Below are 21764 nucleotides of genomic sequence, written 5' to 3' on the forward strand. Positions count from 1 at the left end.
AAAGCTGAAGAGGCCAGTCCCAGGAAACCAGTTAAGGAGGCTCCAGGGTAAGTGGAGAAAAACAGAGAAATTCAAGGGCAATTGCAGAGGAAATGTCAATAAAACGTGGTGATTGGCCAAATATAGGGTTTAAAGAGAATGGGCAGGCCAGGCGTGGTGGCTCACGCCTCTAATCCCAGCACTTTGGGAGTCTGAGGCAGGTGGATCACTTGAGGCCAGGAGTTCAAGATCAGCCTGGCCAACATGGTGAAACCCCATCTCTACTAAAAATACAAAAATTAGCCAGGTGTAGTGGCGGGTGCCTGTAATCCCAGCTACCTGGGAGGCTGAGGCAGGAGAATTGCTTGAACTCGGGAAGCGGAGGTTGCAGTCAACCAAGATATTGCACCAATGCACAGCAGCCTGGTGACAGAGCAAGACTGTGTCTCCAAAAAAAAAAAAAAAAAACAAAAAAAAAAAGAGGATGAGTAAATACAAGATGGTTCAAAAGTTCCAAGATGGAGGGTACTGGTAACATTGATGGGTCAGGGAAGCCAGACTGAACAGCCAGCACTAGGGTCAGGAGAACTGGCCTGGGAGGGTTCTTAAATTCTATTTTATAAAGAATAAAAATTACTGTTAGCTAGCAGTTGACTATACCTATACCGGCCCTAAGTGCCAAAGAGACATTTCTCAATGGTCAGTGAACTCTCTAAAGAAGTGCTACTAGCTGGGCACAGTGGCTCACGCCTATAATCCCCGCACTTTGGGAGGCTGAGACAGGCAGATTACGAGGTCAAGAGATTGAGACCATCCTGGCCAACATGGTGAAACTCCGTCTCTACTAAAAATACAAAAATTAGCTGGGCGTGGTGGCACATGCCTGTAGTCCCAGCTACTCAGGAGGCTGAAGCAAGAGAATGGCTTGAACCCAGGAGGCGGAGGTTGCAGTGAGCCAAGGTCGCGCCACTGCACTCCAGCCTGGTGACAGAGCAAGACTCCGTCTCAAAAAAAGTAATAATTTAAAAAAAAAAAAGTGCTACTATCATCACCATTTTACAGATGAGGAAACAGGGCTTAGGGAATTAAGTAACTCACCCAGGGTCACACATGGGGAGTCGCAGAGCTGAGACTAGCCCTGTATCTAACATGGGAGCGAACCACAGTGACAGCCACTCCTCCAGTCCATATCTGAGGCACCTGGCAGCTCAAGATGGGACCCAAGAGCTGGGGTGCTTCAGCCACCTGACTGGAGCTCCACTGGAGAAGCCCAGGCAGAGTTTTCGGAGTTGTAAGCAAGGAAGTGACAAGCAAAATCCTAAGAACAGACAAGCCACCTCAGGGAGAGGAGACAGAAGAAAACAGAAAGCCAAGGGCTGTGCCTCAGTCAAGAACCCCCGAGGTTAGGCACACTGGCTCACACCTGTAAGCTCAGCACTTTGGGAGTCCAAGGCGGGTGGATCACCCGAGCTCAGGAGTTTGAGACCAACCTGGGCAACATGGTGAAAAAAATATAAAAATTAGCCGGGCGTGGTGGTGTGTGCCTATAGTGCCAGCTACTCAAGAAGCTGAGGTGGGAGAATCGCTTGAGGTTGCAGTAAGCTGAGATCGCACCACTATACTCCAGCCTGGGTGACAGAGCCAGACCCGGTCTCACGGGAAAAAAAAAAAAAAAAAAAAAAAAACCCAAGAAGAAAGAGTGAGCAGCTGAGAAAGAAACAGAAAGATGGAATGGTAGAACGAGAACCAGGAAATCAAGAGGGAGGTGCCAGAAAGGGAGTGCTTGACAGCACTGGAGGCTTCATAAGCTGCGGAGGAGAAAGAGTGGGGCAGGGAGATGTGTAGAGGCAGCTCTGCAACAGAAGTTGGTGTCCCCAGGGGCTAGTCCAGTGCTAGCAGCAAGTTTTTGGTTAATAGTGAACATGTCACCGCTACACCCTCTGGCCTGGTCCCCCTAAGGTATTAGGGCTAGGTGGACTCCAGGGACCCTCTAGTCCTAGCAGCCCTTGAGTTGTTCAAAGGGGCATCATCGGGGTCTCCCCAGAGATGAGCTCAGGCCACAGAGAGGGAAGAAGGGAAAGAAGGACGTACAGATGTTCACTCATTCCAGTGGAGCAGGGGAAGGAATAAGAGAAATAAGCTGAACTGAGGCATCAGAGGGGCCAAGTCATACATGGCCTCTTCATCGTGGAAGAAAGAAAAGTGAAATAATTAAACATGTGTCTAAATTTACACAGAAATATTTAGAAAATGCTGTGGAAGGAGTGATTGAAGTCAATACAATAAATACTTCTGCAGAGTTTAAGTATTTAAATCAGCGATTAGCAGTTAAGTTTCCTTTTACTCTCAAACAGAATGTCAAGAAGCAGATAAGCAATGGCAAGCAGAAGTCTCAAGCTGGAAAACTGGAGACGCTGCACACGCATGCACTGGGCCTTTGCCCAATCGGCACATCTGCATCTCAGATTTACAGACCTGCTCCTGACTTGGGTCTACTGCTTTTTTTTTAATACTCTCCCAAAAGTTCTAAGAGCAAAATGTCACATTTTTAAATGCAGAGAGTGCTCTTGTAAAAACATTGTCTAACAACACTTTCAGGAAATTATATAATTTTTTTTTTTAAAGTCAAGGGCAGTTACCGTGGCAACAGTAGTACGGGTCAGGGTTCTAACCCTAACCTCCATAAAGACAAAACACCATACTGGTTGGAAAATGCTGCTGCTGGACAAATTTTAAAAGGGGTCAGCCGGGCGCGGTGGCTCACGCCTGTAATCCCAGCACTTTGGGAGGCCGAGGCTGACGGATCACAAGGTCAAGAGATCGAGGCCATCCTGGCCAACATGGTAAAACCCCATCTCTACTAAAACTCTACTAAAAATACAAAAATTAGCTGGGCATGGTGGCGCACACCTGTAGTCCCAGCAACTCAGGAGGCTGAGGCAGGAGAATCTCTTGAACCCAAGAGGCAGAGGTTGCAGTGAGCCAAGATCGTGCCACTGCACTCCAGCCTAGGTGACAGAGTGAGACCTGTCTCAAAAAAAAGGGGGGGGGGGTATCAAGGCAGTCTCTTCTCTATCTGGGGGAAGAGGCAATAATGACAGGTTTTTACAATCTGTCCAGCCAGCATAGAATATAAATCGGCATTACCTCATTCTAGAAAGGCGGAGTCCAACAAGGTTCAGTCCCTCTGCTGGGGCAGGGGCTGTGCTTTCCTGGGGCAACATTACAGCATCTGGATATTACTGTGACGAATGACAGGATTTAAGTGACGTGACCAGCCTGCATCTTGGTAGAACGTTTTAACTTCTTAGCTTAGCCTTGTGTCCTGGTTTGTTTCCTAAACCCTGGTGTTTACTATTACCTCTCTGATTTCTGCTTTCACTTTTTCTAAAAGTCCAAGACTGCATTTTTGGAGAGTTCCTATTTGAGAGTTAGCTGGAATTTTAGATTGAACATCTTGCCCCAAAGTGTTAGACATCATCCTTGACTAGTGTGACCAGTGCCAACTCTCGCTTGCATTGTCCTCTGTTGTGACAGCTAGCAGATGCATTGCCTTGCTGTCCCTGACCCTGCTCCCCTTTCCAGGGCTGGACTGGCACATTCACACTGCCTAGCAGGGTGTCATTGTTTAAATTGCATTGAGTGTCTTCAAGTAAAGGAGTAACTCTTTTTAAATAATATGAGTGTCCTATTCATTCAGGCCCTCCAACCCTATGTGGACAGACAGATTCAGTTGCTTTTGTAGGTAATGAAATGATTTCTATAGTAATACTCAAATAAATGGGGAAGGGAAGAAAGGAGAGAGGAAATGGGCAGGTGGGGAGAAACAGAGAAAAAAGAGAGACAAATAGTATAGGCATGGGCCACATAACGATGTTTCAATCAACAAGGGACCACATATACAACGGTGGCCTCATAAGATTATAATACCATTATTTTCCTGTACCTTTTAGACGTTTAGGTATGTTTAGGTACACAAATTCCTACCATTGTGTTACAATTGCCTACAATATTCAGCATAGTAACATGCTGTGCACATTTGTAGCCTAGGAGCCATGGGCTATAGATACCATATGGCCGACGTGCGTAGTAGGACATACCATCTAGGTTTGTGTACCTACACTATGATGTTTGCACAACACAATCCCCTAATGACACATTTCTCTGAACGTGTCTCTGTCATGAAGCAATGCATGACAGTATCTGTTATAGGTCTGGTGGGCAACTAAATGACCATTTCAGAGGTAATCTTCCCTGTCAGGCTGGGTGACTTCCAGAACTGCTTCCTTTTAAACAAACACCAGGCAGTGCTTATATGTGGAATGTATTTGTTTAGAAACCAAATTTCACCGATATACAGTGTCTGTGTGTGAGGGGTTTACTTTGACACTTGCTTAGTACATACCACATAAAAGATATCTCAAACATAAATAGCCCTGGGTTTTTTGTTTTTTCTGCATATGCACAGGACTAGCATTAGGAAGTCATTTATGAATAGCAGCAGGGCAAAAAAATGTCCCAGATAGAGAATAGAATGTAGCTAGTTTAACGTTTTTGCTCTCACATATGTACTCTCCCAAAACCCAGCCTTGAGATTTTTGTATCAGTTATTTCAGTGGTGTTGGGCAAGGCACACTCACTCCTCCCCAAGCACTGTTGTATCTGAATCTTGATAATCGAGGGGGAAAAAGAGAAAAGGTGTTCGTGTATTAATATTGTGGAACTAGGGAAGGATTACATATAGATAGGTAGTAGGTAGATAAAGATCTCCAAAATGGTCAATCTTTGAATTGCCAAATTCCTCCATGTAAGCAAAAAGATGTCAAATCAGATGGCAAAGTCTGAATACTGAAGCTCTTGCTTCAGTATTCATTCTTAGCAAGAAGAGTCAGTTAATATGCTAGTTCTCTCTTACCACACAGTTAAAACAAGTTTGGATACAAGACGTAGTAAATAAATTATAAGCAGAGGACAGGTGAGCTACTTGTGTGAAGGCAGCTGAAGGCCTTGGGGGTGGGGGGAATGTTTAACTATGAAAACAGACAAGAACATAAAAGGCCCCTTGGTGGTGCCATTTAGCATGGGGATTAGCAGCCACATAGAGCACCATGGCTCCTGAGCTCAGCCCTGCATTTTATAATTACTGACATGTGGTGTGATAATCCTAAACCATGAAAGGGAAAAAAAGAGACACTGCCAAACACAGACCAACTTGATACTGCCCCAAAGCTGCAAGTAAGGGAATCAAAAAGGACTCCAAGCACTGGAAAGAGTTATTACAAACCTATGCACAGAATCTAAACCCTCACTAACAGACCTACTTGCTGGCTGTCTAACAAAGCAGACTAGCAGGTTCTGTAGCCCAGAACCAAGTAAGAGCTAAAAGGAAAGGACAACTACCTGGAGTATGGGAAAAGCTTGCAGCTTGCACTGTAGAATCCAACAGACACAACTCGGGGGCTGGCTCCACAACTCACCATCTGGTTGTATAACCTCCCTAAGCCCAAGCATCCTCTTCTGCAAAAACAGTGACCACCAAGCCTCCCTTTCAGGCTGACGACAAGACTGGCAGAACTAAACAAGTGCCTGGCAGGTGGCTGGCCCGCAGGAGACACGCAGTCTCCACCACTATGGCTGCTAGTATTGTCATTTGGGGGATGTGAGAGCTGTTAAGAGGCAAGTCGAGCAGTTAGCACTTGACAGTGTTTACTTCCTTCTCTTTCTCCCCACTGTGGTCTTTCCTGCCCTCAAAAAGAACCGAAAAAGGGACAGTTTCATGCCAATCCTCAGAGAAGGTACAAAGTAAAAGTGATTTGGAGCCACATGTGTGATTAACCACACATCCCATTTGGCTGTGCCTGCCAAAAAGCCTGGAGCTAAATTTCAAACACAATCATACCAACCACATTAACCCAAATGGCTCACAAACTGCACCCTTCTTTTCCCCTTGGTCCTCATTCTGTATTTCTGCTTACATTGTTGGTATGCCTGTTGCTGGAAGCTCATCCCAAATCCTCTTTTGGAATGAGGCAGAGAAGCTCACAGGGTTATGAGCTTTTTGACAGGTGAAGTTATTAAACCTGGCCCCTGTCCCGTGGTAATGGAGCCTCCCGATCCCCACTCCACCCCTACAGCCAGGCACTGGCACGCCCATTGCTCCTTTAATGTCAAAACAAATGCATAAATTTAAATGTCCATATCTTTTCTAAACATATGTAATGGCTAACTAGGGACTTATCCCCAGCAGCTTTTCATAATAAGCAAGCAATTAGATAGGTCGGAAATAGAAAAGACACACCACCACATAAAAGCAGGTCACAAGTAAAAATTAGATGATAGGAAACAAAATTGTTGCCATTCCAGCAACTAATGAAAGTATGTTACTGTAAACAAGCCTCTGATGGTGCTGTAACCCTTCTCAGGATCAGGAAATGCCCTGAGCAATTAAACTCGGGAGTCCGACAGAAGGGGGCGGCTGCATTTTACTTCAAAATCAGAGGGTACTAGGAGCTAGTTTTCATGGGGATGGAAACCATGACACCGGTCCTCACTTGCTCTAAAAGATAAATCTGATCTCTCCGCATTGTTTATGCTCTTCTGCTGTCCTCTGTTGCCAGAAAGTCATCTTCCAGTTTCCTGTTCGCTTCCAAGGCTGTTGTTTCCGAAAGCAATGATTACAAATGAGAGGTGTGTTCTCAGATGAAAAATACAATAGGTCTACTCTGACCCGAGGAGAACCCAGCAGGAAGGCCGATGACAAAACATTGCTTTGGTGCCGAGGGCTTTTTATGTACTGTTGTAACAAGTGTGTTTCTGATACAAATTCTCTGCTGGCCTATAAAACTGTTCATCCAACTTAAGCATTACTGTCTCCCTAAATCTTGTCAACCTGCTGCAGTTACTACTTTTGGGTGTAGGCTCTGTCACCGCCTCTACACAGGAAAATTAAAAATCTCTCCCCAGCTGAAGAACCTTAAGGCACCTGGGAGGTAGGAATTTATTAATAGTAAAATATTAGAGATGGGGTGATTTATAATAGATCTTGATACTGATCTTGCACCAATAACAAGCCAAGGGGAAATGGGGCTGATTTAGTAATTCCCTCACATTTAAGGATGACATCATGAAAACCAACTACTCCAGTCTTCAGAGTCATAGTCAATTATGGCTTGCAGCCAGCACAGTAATTGTTTTGCTAATTTGTAAGTAATGGTACTTATTTCATTTTGAAAAATGTTTGCCTTTAATATTTGGTAGAGGCCAGGCATGGTGGCTCACACCTGTAATCCCAGCACTTTGGGAGTCTGAGGCGGACGGATCACTTGAGGCCAGGAGTTTGAGACCAGACTGGCCAACATGATGAAACTCCATTTCTACTAAAAATATAAAAAATTAGCTGGGCACAGTGGCATATGCCTGTAATCCCAGCTACTCAGGTGGCTGAGGCATGAGAATTGCTTGAACCCAGGAGGTGGAGGTTGCAGTGAGCCGAGATCACACAACTGCGCTCCAGCCTGGGTGACACAGCAAGACTCTGTCTCAAAAAAAAAAAAAAAAAAAATTTGGTAGAGACTGCACAAAGGCTGCCTCTGGCCCTCCTACTATTACCCTCAAAACAGATCAGCTGTTATTTTTAGCATAGACCATATCATGACATATCTACAAAAACCAAGTTATCCATTGAAAATAACAAAAAGCATTAGGTGAGTTTAAGTTGAAGGAGTAAGCAATCTTGGGAAAAGTGAATTGAGCCAAGGTAAACTTTATAGACTAATTATTAGCATGTCAGCAGGTCAAATGGTTTTTTAAAATAGTTTTATTGAGATACAATTCCCATACCATAAAATTCAACCACTTAAATTACAATTCAACACTTTTTAGTATATTCACAGAATTGTGCAACCATTACAATTTTAGAACATTTTTGTCATCTCCTCCACTTTTTTTTTTTTCTTTTTTTTGAGATGGAGTCTTGCTCTGTTGCCCAGGCTGGAGTGCAACAGCGCAATCTTGGCTCACTGCAACCTCCACCTCCTGGGTTCAAGTCATTCTCCTGCCTCAGCCTCCCAAGTAGCTAGGACTACAGGCACCTGCCACCATGCCAGCTAATTTTTGTATTTTTAGTACAGAAGGGGTTTCACCATGTTGGCTAGGCTAGTCTCAAACTCCTGACCTCAGGTGATCCACCTGCCTCGGCCTCCCAAAGTGTTGGGATTACGGGCGTGAGCCACCTCGCCCAGCCTCCAGTTTTTTAAAAAAACCTGTAACCATTAGCAGTCAACCTCCATTTCCTTCTTTCCCGTCTAGCCCTAAGCAATGACTAATTTACTTTGTCTCTATAAATTTCTGTATTCTGAACATTTCACATACATGGAATCATATGATATGTGGTCTTTGTGTCTGTCTTCTTTCATTTAGCGGATTTTCAAGGTTCATCTATGCTGTAGCACCTATCAGTATGCCATCCTTTTTATTGCTCAATAACATTCCATTGTATGGATATACCACATTTTATTTGCCCATTCATCAGAAGATGAACATTTGGGTTTTTCCACTTTTGGACTAATGCTGCCATGAACAGTCACAGACAAGTCTTTGTGTGGACATGTGTTTTCATTTCTCTTGGGTATATACCTAAGAGTGGAATTGCTGGGTCATGTGGTTCAAATGATTTTTAAAAACTATTTGCACAGCTGCGGTAATGTTCTCCACAGTCCTATGTCAAGAGAGTGAGCGATATTTAATCCTTATCCACACCCATCTTACCATCCACAAACAATCTTTCATTCTTTCATTGTCCTGACCCTCATTCTGATGTCATCCTCTATGCTCACTTCGTATATGCAAACTACCCTGAGGTCTGCCGTATGTGAGCAACGCAGACCCAGATGGAATCTCCAAAAATCAATTACCCCAAAGTCTTGTTTTCAAACAGTATTGAACTATAACCAGCTAATTCTTAAAGGTCCCTCTGTTGTCTATTCTCAGAAACATCTTCAAATCACTGGCCCAAAATCATACATATACTATACAAATATTGAAGGAGAATAATGTTCAGGTTTTTAAACAAGTTTGAGACTACCCTTTGTAGGCCCTCTTTCTTTTCTTCCTCACTGAACACACTATGTTCCTGATGCCAGCTAATGTTATGTATCCTCAGTACTGCCAGGTCCTAAAATGAATCCCACTTTGAATAACATAGTAACCAAGTGCAGGAGAGCTCTGCTGTCACTCCTTGAGGTATTTTTCTTTTGTTGCAGTAGTCTTCCTCGAATTTGTTTTCAGAGTCAACAACAGTACTGCACAATTTAACATCAAGAATTTTCTGCTGTTGCTGCTTCTGTAACAGCTTGGACTTTCTTTTCCCTCTGAGTTCCTCTGAGAGAAGCATATATAAAATGAGTAATTGTCGCGCTAAAGAATTGCTGGAGTCAGCAACGCTTCATAGGAGCTGCATTTCCTCCTCTCCTCCTTTCCCTCTCACCACAAACTCTCCCCCATCAGTTCAGAATTAAAGGCACATTACCGGGATAAAGAAATCTGACCTGAAATATGAGTTGCAGCAACAATGGCAAGCAACCAAGAGTATTAACAATAATTTCCAATGTTGCTGGAAAGGTTAGATGATCTGTCTTTGAAATGAGCCAACTCTGCACACGTTCATGAGATTAAAATCAGCTTGCTTTTCCTTCTTAACATCTCGTGCTTCTCCTCTACCACCCCAAAAAAGATGGGGTGACTGAGGCACATAAACAAGTGGCTCTGGAAATTAACTTTCTTGACCAGAAGAAAGCTCAAAGATAAATTCCATTCTGCATTACTTTTCCTACACTTCACTATGATCAGGATTTTTTGTAGTTTCTCTCTCCCTGGAGAGAGAATACCTGAGTGATAACATTTCTGACACACAGAAGCTTAAAAACAGAAGGAAAGCACTCTGTGTTATCTTAAATGATAACCATTCACCCACAATCTAGGCCATTTTTGAGCCACAGGAAAGAGGAGGCCATTTCTCTCTGAAGATGATGACCTTGCGCAAATAAGTTTTCTGCACCTGTTTTGTCATCTGTAAAATGAGTATAATTGTAGGATTCATGGAGTTACTGTATGAGTGCTTCGAACAGTGTTTGGCAGAGTAAATGGTAAATGCTGAGTTACTATGGGCATATATCTTTATCATCACCATCTCCGTTAATGTCACCGCCACCTTTGGGAAGCTGCCTAGATAGTGATAAGGAGCTATGCTCAGGGATTTTCAGGCAAGTACAAAGTACCGCCATCTTTATTCCCGAGTGTTCCCATTTCCCCTCACTCATCCTGCAGAAGCAATAAGTTCATATGACAAAGTAAAGAAAGAAGAGAGGACACAGGAGGAAATAGGAAAGACATTTCACAACAACAGAGAAATGGTACCTTATTTGGTTTCTCACAATCATGTTTAAAAGAGGAAATTATTATTATTATTTTTTGAAACAGGGTTCCGCTCTATCTCCCAGGCTGGAGTGCAATGGCAATCATGGCTCACTCCAGCCTCGATCTCCCAGGCTCAAGCAATCCTCTTGCCTCAGCCTCCCAAGTAGCTGGGATTACGTGTGCTCACCACCACACCCTGCTAATTTTTTTTTTAATTTTATTTTTAGTAGAAATGAGGTCTTGCTATGTTTCCCAGGCTGGTCTTGAACTACTGAGCTCATGCGATCCTCCCACCTTGGCCTCTCAAAGTGCTGGGATTACAGGTGTGCACCACCACCATGCCTGGCCTAAAAGTTGAAATTCTTATGAACGTTTTTTTTCCAATACAGAGGGCCAGGAAAGGGGGAGAGCCAACCAATCTCTAGACAGAGAAATCCTAAAGTTGCCCAATCCAGACAGCAGCTGGTATTTTAAATCTGCTCTTATGTTCATACATGAGCTTCTTTTGTTGAACCCCAGAAGAGAAGAAAAGGACTTCTGTCCAGAAAATCATCTCTGCAGACTCAGTGGCAGTGGGCTGAGAGCTGACACCTGCACCTACCTCTCTCTGTAGTTGGCCAGGCCCCTGGTCTGCAGTGCGGAGATTCAGGACATGCACCTCCTGCGGCAGCCCAGTCGTGCCTCTGCTGGCACAGCCTGACAAAACAGTGAAGCTCTCCATCAAGGCCTGGACAGGATGAGAGGCACTGACAGGTGACAGTTCACACAGTGCACCAGGCTCTGGACCTGCCAAGGGAATCACAAACACAAGCCACTCAGAAACAGCAATTAATTCTGCCTCAAAGGGGCAAGGGTGATCAAGCCAGTGCCAACCCACCAGAGATGCCTTTCCAGGTAAATTGTTCTAAGACCAAGTGGCCAAAAAGCTAGCCTATCTTCTAAAATCCCAATCTCTTACATTTCTTTTGGATAATTTGGTATGTATTTGATTTTTTAAATTCCCTTTTGGACTCACAAGTCATGAATGCATTCCTCTGGGTAGAATACACTTTCCATTTAACATTTGTGTTTAATTTCTTCTTCCCTCTTGGTAGAAAATCAGAGATAAATAAAATAAATTGCTTAAAGTCCCAATAATACTATACATAAATAATATTAAATACCTAAAATTGCACTTAACAAAAGTATAAGATACAGATCCTATCTTTTCAGAGCTTCCCTTTATTAGAGAAAGCAAAACAAACTTAAGAACAATACAGAGCAAGATGTAACATGTAGAGGCAATCAGGGCCAGAGCTGTACAGCAAAATTCGAGCCAGAGGTCAGAAAAATCCTCCCAACAGAAGTAAGATCTGAGCAGAGCCTCAAACAGAAAAAGTAGAACCCTGGTCATACTTGGTTCCTGCTTCTTCATTCCCTCTTCCTCTAATCAATCAAGCCTTAAGTCCTAAATCCATCCACTCCTCTCCATCTCTACTTCTTTACCGACCCCAGACAATTACAAACCTTCCTGAACGGAGTCTGAGGACTCAAGCTCTGCATGCCACCTTCCACACAGGCACTGTCCACCTAACCTAGAGGCACTCAATGTTACGGGTGTTCCCAAAGCAAATGCCTGCCGCTGGCATCTCTGTGGGCAGTTCCTGCCCCTCAGAACAGCTGCCCTACCGAATAAAGCCTGAGCTCCGTCACAGAGCACAGGAGGCCTTTCTTGATCTAGCCCCTTCCTATGTCTCATCCCTCCCCACTCCATATGAACTTATTTAAAGGTCTCCAGACACACCAGGATGTTTCCCAACTCCATGTCCTCATTCAAGCCTGCTTCCTTTACCTAAATTCCTCTTCCACTCTCACTCCGCCCCCACAACAAACATCCCAAGCTGAGGAAGGCTCTCTTTCTCTGCCCTCCCGCAATTTATCTGCCTGTCTCCACTACTGCATTTACATGACAGCCACTGGTGTACACATCCATCTTTATTGGTCGAATGTGACCTCTCTGAGGGCTGTGGGTACTCATCTTTGTATCCTCAGCATTCATCTGCAGTGCCTGGTATATATGAGATGCTCAAAAAATGTTTGTTAAATGAATAAATGAATCATTGAGCTTAAAAAACATTGTCCCCTCTCAGATCAGTGAGTAGGGCACCATTCCAGGGACTTGGATTTGGCTGTAGGGAATATGGGAAACAGGCTGCTACAGCCCTGACATCACTGCAGCCTCCTTTCACATTGGCTGGATTGATAGAGACACACCCAGGGGAAGAAGGAACTGGATGCCTACTCCTCACACACCTCTGTGAGCTTGGTGCTATTGTCTCCATTCAATCACCCAGGAAACTGGGCTGAAACATACAGCGCCCACTACACCACAACCTCCCAGACAGAACCCAGGTAAAAGGCCTGAATGTACTCCAGTTTGTTCTTCCTGACTTCTAAATAATAAAGGTACTCTCCAGGGTTGCAAACATAGTTCAGAACCAGCCAGTCTGCACCCAGAAGCAGACACCCTGCCTAGTGGGCCAAGTCTATTTCAGGACTCACAGAAATTATCTAGGCTGATAATAGCTATCTGGTCTGAAATGAAGTATGTGCCTTCTCAAATAGTCACTGCCTCTCTCTGGACCGTGGCCAGCTGCTTTCTGAGAAAGCATAAGGTGGTGAAGGAAGATGTCCCGAGAGCAACAACAGGAGGTACTGACTGTAAATTCCCTGGAGCCCCTGGCGGGGTGCAGGGAAACCGTATGGGCAGGTGCTCCCTCTGCTGCCCTCATCCTGCCCTCCTGGCCTCCGGCTTTCCCAGCTGCAGTGGGATGTCTGGTATACTTCACATCCAGAGCTTCAAGAAATTATTCTACTCCTACTCAATTCTGGGGACACACTGGCTACAGCTACCCACACTGGGAAACCCTTCTGAACTGGTTGCAGAGCCTCCTGCCATGAATTTACAATTATCACAAATTAAGCACAAATAAAAATGCCTTTCAGTTCCATTCTTGTATGCGTGCAAAGCTCTGAACAGGCTGAAAACCCATCTGCAAAAAGGCCTGCAATTCATTTGATCTGCCCTCCTCCGCATGATGCCACTATCACCCATTAAGATCTTCCTTAAATCACCATACTGCTCACCTCCACTCTGGGGCAGGGACAAAAACTCAATGGAAACAAATCAAGTAACAAGGTACTCCCAAAGAGGGAGGGAACCAGTGCCGGGAAACCTTCCGTGCTGAGGATGCGCGCTTCTTGCCTTAGAGTCTATGCTCTCTGTTTTGCCAGAGTCCAGAACAGGGCAAACACCCTTTTTAATGGCTAGAGCTCTAGCCATGGGTTATACGAGTCAGTCCAAGGTCAAAGAAAAGAGAAAGCAATGCATGGGGCACACCCTGATCAAGTGCCAGGACAGCGCCTCTTTACAGAGACCCACTGGAGGCCAGGTGCAATGGCTCATGCCTGTAACATCAACACTTTGGAAGGCCAAGGCAGGTGGATCGCTTGAGCCCAGAAGTTCAAAAGCAACCTGGGCAATATGATGAAGCCCCATCTCTACAAAAAAAAAAAAAAAAAAAAAAAAATATATATATATATATATATATATATATATATACACACACACACACACACACACACGCATATGTATACATACATGCATATATATATATATATATATATATATGCATGTATGTATACATATATATAAGCAGTTGTGGTGGTACACACCTGTAGTCCCAGCTACTTGGGAGGCTAAGGTGGGAGAATCACCTAAGCCCAGGGAAGTCCAAGCTGCAGTGAGCCGTGATCACACTACTGTACTCCAGCCTGAGTGACAGAGTGAGACCCTGTCTCAGAAAATAAAAATAAAAATACAGAGACTTACTTGGCTTGACATTTAAATACACTCAACAGTGTGTTCCTGACCATCTGACACAATAGAGTAGTATTTGGTTTTCAAAGTTCCTCATAGAATTTTTTTCCCTCCAAGATTGAAAAAGAAAAAAAGCTACAACATATGATTAAACTATCCTTATGCCAAAAAAGACAAAAAAAAAAAAAAAATCAGGAATTATCTACCACCATCCCCAGGGGCATATAAGAAATGGTGTCTTTAACAGCTCAGCATACAACGTAATAAGAGACACTGCTTGGCCTGGTGCGGTGGCTCATGCCGGTAATCCCAGCATTTTGGGAGGCCGAAGCGGGTGGATCACCTGAGGTCAGGAGTTCAAGACCAGCCTAGCCAACATGGTAAACCCCGTGTCTACTAAAAATACAAAAATTAGCTGGGCTTGGTGGTGTGCACCTGTAATCCTAGCTACTCAGGAGGCTGAGGCAGAAGAATTGCTTGAACCTGGGAGGCAGAGGTTGCAGTGAGCCAAGATCGCGCCATTGCACTCCAGTCTGGGCGACAAGAGCAAAACTCTGTCTCAAAAAAAAAAAAGAGAGAGAGTGAGAAAGAGAGAGACTGCTCCCATTTATTAAGTGCCCACTATGCAATGCTAGGTGCTGCACATCCTTCTGACACATCGCAAGGAAGCAGCACTAACCCCATTTTAAAGAAAGCAAAGTAAGCTCAACGTGCTTAAGTAACTGTTACAAGGTTGCCCCAGTCACCCAAAGCCTCAGACTTGGCCCTCCGTGGGGCTCTCTCTCTCAGGAGGCAGGGTCCTGAAGTGCCTGGCCTTGCAGTAATCAGGGCAATAGAGATAATGGTACCCATGGAGATGGAGAGAAGGGGACAGAGTTGAGTGGCCAGGGAGAGAATCCACCGGGTGAGGAGAGGGAAAAGGTGACCAAGCATTGTACAGTGAACATCCAGCCCAATGCCTGGGCTACTGTGCCAACACTTTCTGTGAAAATAAAAAAGTGGTCATAGATTTAGCGGTGAGATCTACCGTTTTGTAACTTACTTTGAAATACCTCCCAAAAAATAAGATTGACAGATGGAGAGATATTTGATAAAGCAACTATTGCAAAATGCTAATTGCGGAATCTAAATGTTCCCTGTACAATGGTTTCAACATCTCTACATGTTGAAATTTTTCATTAAAGAAAAGTTGGGAGAGGGAGGCAATGCTTATAAAAAAAAAATTAAGCCCAGAAATGCCTTAAGAAAACTTCCTCAAAAAGTGTGCCAGCATCACACTGCTGCTGAGAGAGCAAACCGGTATAATTTTTCAGTGGTATCCAAGGCCCCACAAAAGGTACATATCCTCTGACCCAGCAACTTCCCGCTAGGATTTTATCCTGAAAAACGTAACTGGATAAGTTTGCAAAGGGTACAGAATGTACAAGTGAAAAAAATTAAGACTTAAGGGAGGGGACAAAAAGTCCCTGTGAAAACATCCAGGCTAAAGGACATAGGTTAAACTCTAAGTATGGGGTAGAATAGTCCTCTCCTAAGAGAACAGACGCAGTGTAGGAGTCAGGGGAGAGGGTTTCCTTTGGGGAAAAAGAAAGCAAACAGGCAGTATGGTTGTATGAAGTTTTCCTTTGAATATCTTGGAGAGACGCTCTTCTGCCACCAGCTGTTCCATCCCCGCCTTCCAGGTAAAATGCCTGCCAGGCGTTCCTGGAGTGCACTATCCTTTTTCCATAGATTTTCTCAAACACATCCATGGGTTCAACTCCCATCTCTTTACAGAAACGACTCCAGGCCATCTCAGACTTACTTATTTCTCCTTTTTTTCTTTTTCCTTTTTTTTTTGAGACAGTCTCGCTCTGTCGTCCAGGCAGAAGTGCAGTGGTGCGATCTCGGCTCACTGCAGCCTCCGCTCCCCAGGTTCAAGCGATTCTCATGCCTCAGCCTCCCAGGTAGCTAGGATTACAGGCGCCCGCCACCACACCCAGCTAACTTTTGTATTTTCAGTAGAGATGGGGTTTCATCATATTGGCCAGGCTGGTCTCGAACTCCTGGCCTCATGTGATCCACCTGCGTTGGCCTCCTGAAGTGCTGGGATTACAGGCGTGAGCCACCACGCCTGGCCCATACTTCTTTTTCTAAGCTCCAGGCCTGAATATTCAACAGCTCCTTCACCATCTACTTTTGTCTCATGGACACCCAATCTCAACACGCAGAACTCAGGATCTTCACCCCTTGTGCCTATTGTTCCTCCTTCATTCCCTCCCTAAGTAAATGGCACCAGCCTCCACCTATGTACACCTGGCACCAACCTGGGGGAGGTGCCCCAACATCACCCGTTCCCTCTCCTCAGCCAATGGATTCTCTCCCCGGCCATTCAACTCTGACCCCTCCTCTCCATCTCCATGGGCACCATCATTTCTCGTTCCCTGATTACTGCAAGATGCTCTTAATTATCTCCACCAAAATGTCTTCTACAGAGCAGCCAAATTGATCTTCTGAAAAACCCAAATCTGATCCTGCTTCTCTCTGCTTTAAAAGACTTATCGTTCCATCTGTGCTGTCCAGATGAAGCCCCAAAACCTCAACATGACTTACAAGGCCCTCCAAGATCTGGCCCTGCTTCCTACCATGACCCTGTCTCTCATTCCCCGGGCACTTGCTCCCCGTGTTTTGGCCATTCTGGTGAAGCACAGAAGTGCTCACTGTCTCCCTATAGCCATCGTTCTCCTTTCTCCAAGTGCCAGCTGGTCACACAGCCACCCAGAACGAAAGCTACATTTCCCAATCCCGCTAGCAGCTTGCAGCTTCCTGTATGAAGGGAAGGAGGTCAGTTCTTCCGCCATTTCCTTCCGACTGCTGGTTGGAACGTGGATGTAACGGGCAGCACTAGAGCAAGCCTTTGGGGCCATGAGACAGAAGCAGCATGGTGAGGAGGGCACAGCAACTGAGAAGCCACCTGGGTACTTGATGAACATGGACCCACGGGATCAGCTCTGAACTGCTTTTTTTTTTTTTAATAAGAAACAAATGTAAACTCTTTTTCTTATATAAGCCAATGTTATTTTGGGTTTTCTGACATTTGTAGCTTAACCTCCCCTAATTAATGTACTTGCCTTCTTTTATTTCATCATAAGTGCCAACCTATGTCCCAAAGGAGCCTCTGAAAAGCAAGGTTTCCTCCAGGAACACATTCCCCACCGCTTCTGTTCCTTCCGACCACCACGGCAAGACAAATTCCTGCTCATTCTACTGATCTCTCAAGGAAGCTCCCCAAACCTCCCTCGCTGTGTTAGATCTATATTTTTTCATACTCTCGTGGTACTCTCCGTTTCTCTCCACAGCACTTCCTGTGATGAGATGTACATAATTATTTGTGCAATTATTGGTTTCACATCTACATGCTCCCAAAGACTGCAAACACCACAAAAGAACAGAACCCAACCATTCTGTCTGCTGCTGCCTGCCTCACCCCGGCACAGTATCTGGCACACAGTAGACACTGAATTATTGCTGAGAAATGGGGAAGAACCATGGGGTGATGCATGCTGCATGGGCTTCATGCCAATAAGGGACTGTCTGTCTCAGACTTCCTGCTTTCACTCTTTACCTGAAAGCCAAAGCCTCACTCTTACACTAAAAGGGGGAGAAAAAAAAAAAACACCAACCATGAAATGAAGGAGGTGGCATTTTTGGTTCCTAAGAATCAAGTCCCAGTTGGGGCTTCCCCACCTTCAACTGTCACAGAAAGCAGGAAACGCAAATCTGTTTTTGTCTTCTCTTCCCGAACACTCTTCTGGCCAATCCCCTCTCTCCAGGTGGCAGGACAATCCTCTGTCTCTCTGTTGGCACACCACACCCCCAGCCTCATCCTGCCACTTCTGGGTCAGGCCCTAGCCTTCCTGTCCCTCTTCCTCTGCCACAGCCGGCTCATGAACTTGTCTCCCATCCTTCCCCCTTGGCCGCATAGTGGTTCCTTCAGCAATCTGTCTGCACAATGCCAGGGCCAGCTCCATTCAGGAAGGCTTCCACCTGGGAACAGCATGATCCACCCCACAGGCTCTAGCACACGTGCCTGAGTTAACACGGTGGCTCAGATTCTCACTTGATCACCAAGGGGCCCAAGTACAGCACCTCCCAGCCACGAAGGCTTGGAAACCAGGAAAACATGCTCCGAAACCCCATCTGACTCATCTGCTCACTTTTGTGGTGACCTGTGAGCTCTAGAGCTGCTACTGTAGGCCCTCACCGGCAGCCTCAAAAGGCTGGGAGCGTCTCCTGTGGCCACGGCTGAAAACCCACATCCCGTCTTCCCTACGCAATCTCTTCCCTGCAGTCAAGAGCCGAGTGAGTGACATGCTCTGATGATGCTCCTTATCAGCACAGCAAAAGCTGTGTTACCACGTAAGGATCAACCACGGCGTGGACGATGACAAAAAACACGCCTGAAAGCAACAATGCTCATAAGCACACATGCATGCTCACTTCGCACCATACTTTATCATGAAAAAGCATGTTGCAGATACTTCGTCCGAAGCCTCACAGAAACTCTATAACCCACTATAAGTAAACTGTTGTGAGCCACACAGAGGTAGGATGTCTATTTCAGAAAGTGCTTCCTGGCAGTAATGTACAGATTCACCTCCAGAGACAATCTTCACTGGTGCCTCCCAATCTGGATATTTCAGTTCGCTCTGGGCATCTGGCATGTGACGAGTACAGGATTCCTTAAGGGTAGCTCCCAAAGAAATCTAACTTTTCCTTGGACTCAAAGTGTGAGCTGAGTTTAATCCTCCCCTGCTGGCTTACTCGAGAAATCTGATCTCAAAATCTTGCCGGGTGTTGTGTCTTGTTTGAACCGAAGTCAGGCTCTGCTCTTCTGTTTGGTACACTCTCCTCCGCTACCAGCACAGAGGCACAGCCCCCTTCACCCACAAGATGCTACTTCTACTGACAAAAATATTTACTGACCTGAAGACAGCACAAATTCAAATAAACTCTGTGGTGAGAAACTCCCCAGGTGGCCCAGACCACGGCCACACTGCCAAGACCACTGCCAAACCAGCCTCCTACACAAAGCAGGCCCCCACCGCTCGCGTGCTCAGCAGCTGGGCCACCTGAGGCCACACTGCCAAGCACGTGGTGGCTCCCTGGGCTGCCGCCTTGTGTGAGAAGCTGGGGGTTAACTCTTCATACGTATGGTTACCACACCACTAGGGGCCACACATCTTGTACATGTTTCTGATCCTCACAATGCCACTGTGAAGACCGTGTTAATGCCCTCATTTTAGAGTGATGGGAAACTGGAGCTCATGAGAGGCTAAGAAACACATCAGCAGGAAGTGGCAATGGGGGATTTGAACCTGGGTCTCTGAGACTCTAGCTCCAGACTTTTCCCCTGGCAGAGCACCACCTGCCTCTGCCTTGTACTTTCCAGTTCCTCGCCTCAGGACTGGGTGAACAGATGCATAGGCCAAATGTAAACATTCATTCATATCTACTAAAAGAAAATAAACTGCTCAGTTCACACTTATCACCTTTGGTTGACTTAAAAGACTTCATAAACTTAATGAAACTCATTTCTCATTTTACCAAATGCCCTCCTCCATCCTTTTCACTAATGCTTGCTTATCTGGACACATGGGAAACGTTCCTAAGATCTCGATATAACATCAATGTCTAAATTCCCAGTTCCACTTAAAGAAAAAAATCAAATGGACTCACCCTTTCATTATGTCCTTTAGCTGCAACACAGCATTCCAATCTCAGTTACAGAACCCCCACATCCCTGCTGGCAGTAGGCCAGCTCCAAAACTTGACAGAATGCAGACAAAGCATTTGGGAACAGATGCATTTGCTGCACACACTTTAAATTTAATCTGTGCCAAAAGAAATTACTAATATCACACCTCATGCAACATGGACAAAAATACTGGTAGAGGGGGGTAATGTTTTGGAGAAGACATAGTAAGTAATTTTCACATTTAATAAATGTGATACTCAAGCATTCTAAATACCAATGCATACCAAGTTGACACAAACATCTGGTACCTATTGCACATAAGTTTCAGCACTCTGATTCCCCATATCACCCAGGGTTCTAATGAGGAGCGTGTGTTCAGCTGTAATAAAAGTGGTAAAGATGCAGAGGGAATTAAGGGGTAACATTATAGCCTGGGACCAAGACATCGCAGTGGGGAGATTTTATTCTAATGACACCATTGGCTAATAAGGTTTTTGTTATTGTCCCACAGGGAATTCTGAAATGCTGTCAGCTGCAGAGGGACAAACTCCCACAGATTGTGGGACTGGGTACTACAGGATCTATTCTGCCCTTGGGCTGAAAATCCTTTTTACCCCCACGGGATGCAAGAATCTGTAAGAAAGGGCACCCAGGATGATTTCTTAGCCAATAGCACCGCCTCACTTTAGTTGAGCTTCATGAGAAGGAATCTTACCAACACAGGATATGATGCAAAAACAAAGCTCCAAGAAGAAAACACCTGGAATGCCCTGAGCTCACAAACACTCCTGGCGTGTACATAACATATGCTCATGTTTGTACCATCTCAAATTACAATTCATTGGAACTACAGCCCCTTGGGGATGGAGCGGTGGAATGTACCACCATTAAACTCCAAAGACGGCCCTTCTACCACAGCTCCTACCTGGGTTTTTCAACAATAAAATCTGGCTTCAGGCTGAAGCTTATCCCTAGTAGGAAAAAGGTAGACAAGTCCTAAAACTTGTAATTTGGATTTCTCAGGGGGAAAAAAACTAGATTTTTCTATAGCACAACTCTTAGGCATATCTTATCATGGTTTCTTTCACCCTCCAAGCAAAATCTACATCCAAACCTTCCTCCTAACAAACTAACCCTCTTCCAAGAAGTCAACCACCAACTTGTTGGGCCAAAAGCCAGTGCATATTTGTGTATTGTTGTGTTGAAATCATGGAGCAACTATGTTGGAGAATTTCCTGTATTCAATTGTGTTTTCAAATGTTCAAAAGGAAACAAGGGGCACAGGTTCTTTAGGAATCCAAATTCTCAAAGTGTTGGGAAGTGCCAAGCTATAAAAGGCACGTACTCTTCCATCTAAGCAAGATACCACTACACAACCTGGACGTGCCCACAGAGGGGGATTTCTGCAGCCTTGTGAGGAAGTGGTGCTGTTATGTTTCATGGTTTTTATGACCTGAAGTGAAGCAGGGGCATGTCTCAGAAGTCACCACTGGACATAGCAAGAGCCGTCCTTGTATTACAGAAGCACCGGGAAATAGTGAACCAGGAGATACGGGAGCTGGGTTTTAAGCATTCCATGATCTCTTATTCTATGACAGGCTTGACTTACAGATCAAATGAGGCACTATATGTGAAAACGCTTTACAAACTTCAAATACTATTAGAGACATAAAGTCCCTTGAGGGGAAGAGAAATAAATGAATGAGAACGTTTTCTCCAATCAAAACTGTTTTCTTTAAAAACTTTTAGAATGATTAATAAAATATCTAAGATAAT

General features: G+C 44.9%; 1 protein-coding gene across 5 annotated transcripts in view; it reads right to left on the bottom strand.

Annotated features, from left to right (window-relative positions):
• Nucleotides 1-21764, bottom strand: part of TGFBR3 (transforming growth factor beta receptor 3) — a 210694-nt gene that overhangs the window by 107835 nt on the left and 81095 nt on the right. For all 5 annotated transcript variants that reach the window (XM_063625478.1, XM_063625482.1, XM_063625483.1 and 2 more), the window contains one exon: nt 10994-11178. In XM_063625478.1, the coding sequence (XP_063481548.1) occupies nt 10994-11178 (185 nt within the window). The remainder of the gene's footprint in view (nt 1-10993; nt 11179-21764) is intronic.

This window comes from Symphalangus syndactylus, chromosome 12 (assembly GCF_028878055.3).
Source record: "Symphalangus syndactylus isolate Jambi chromosome 12, NHGRI_mSymSyn1-v2.1_pri, whole genome shotgun sequence".
In the NCBI taxonomy this organism is placed as follows: domain Eukaryota; kingdom Metazoa; phylum Chordata; class Mammalia; order Primates; family Hylobatidae; genus Symphalangus; species Symphalangus syndactylus.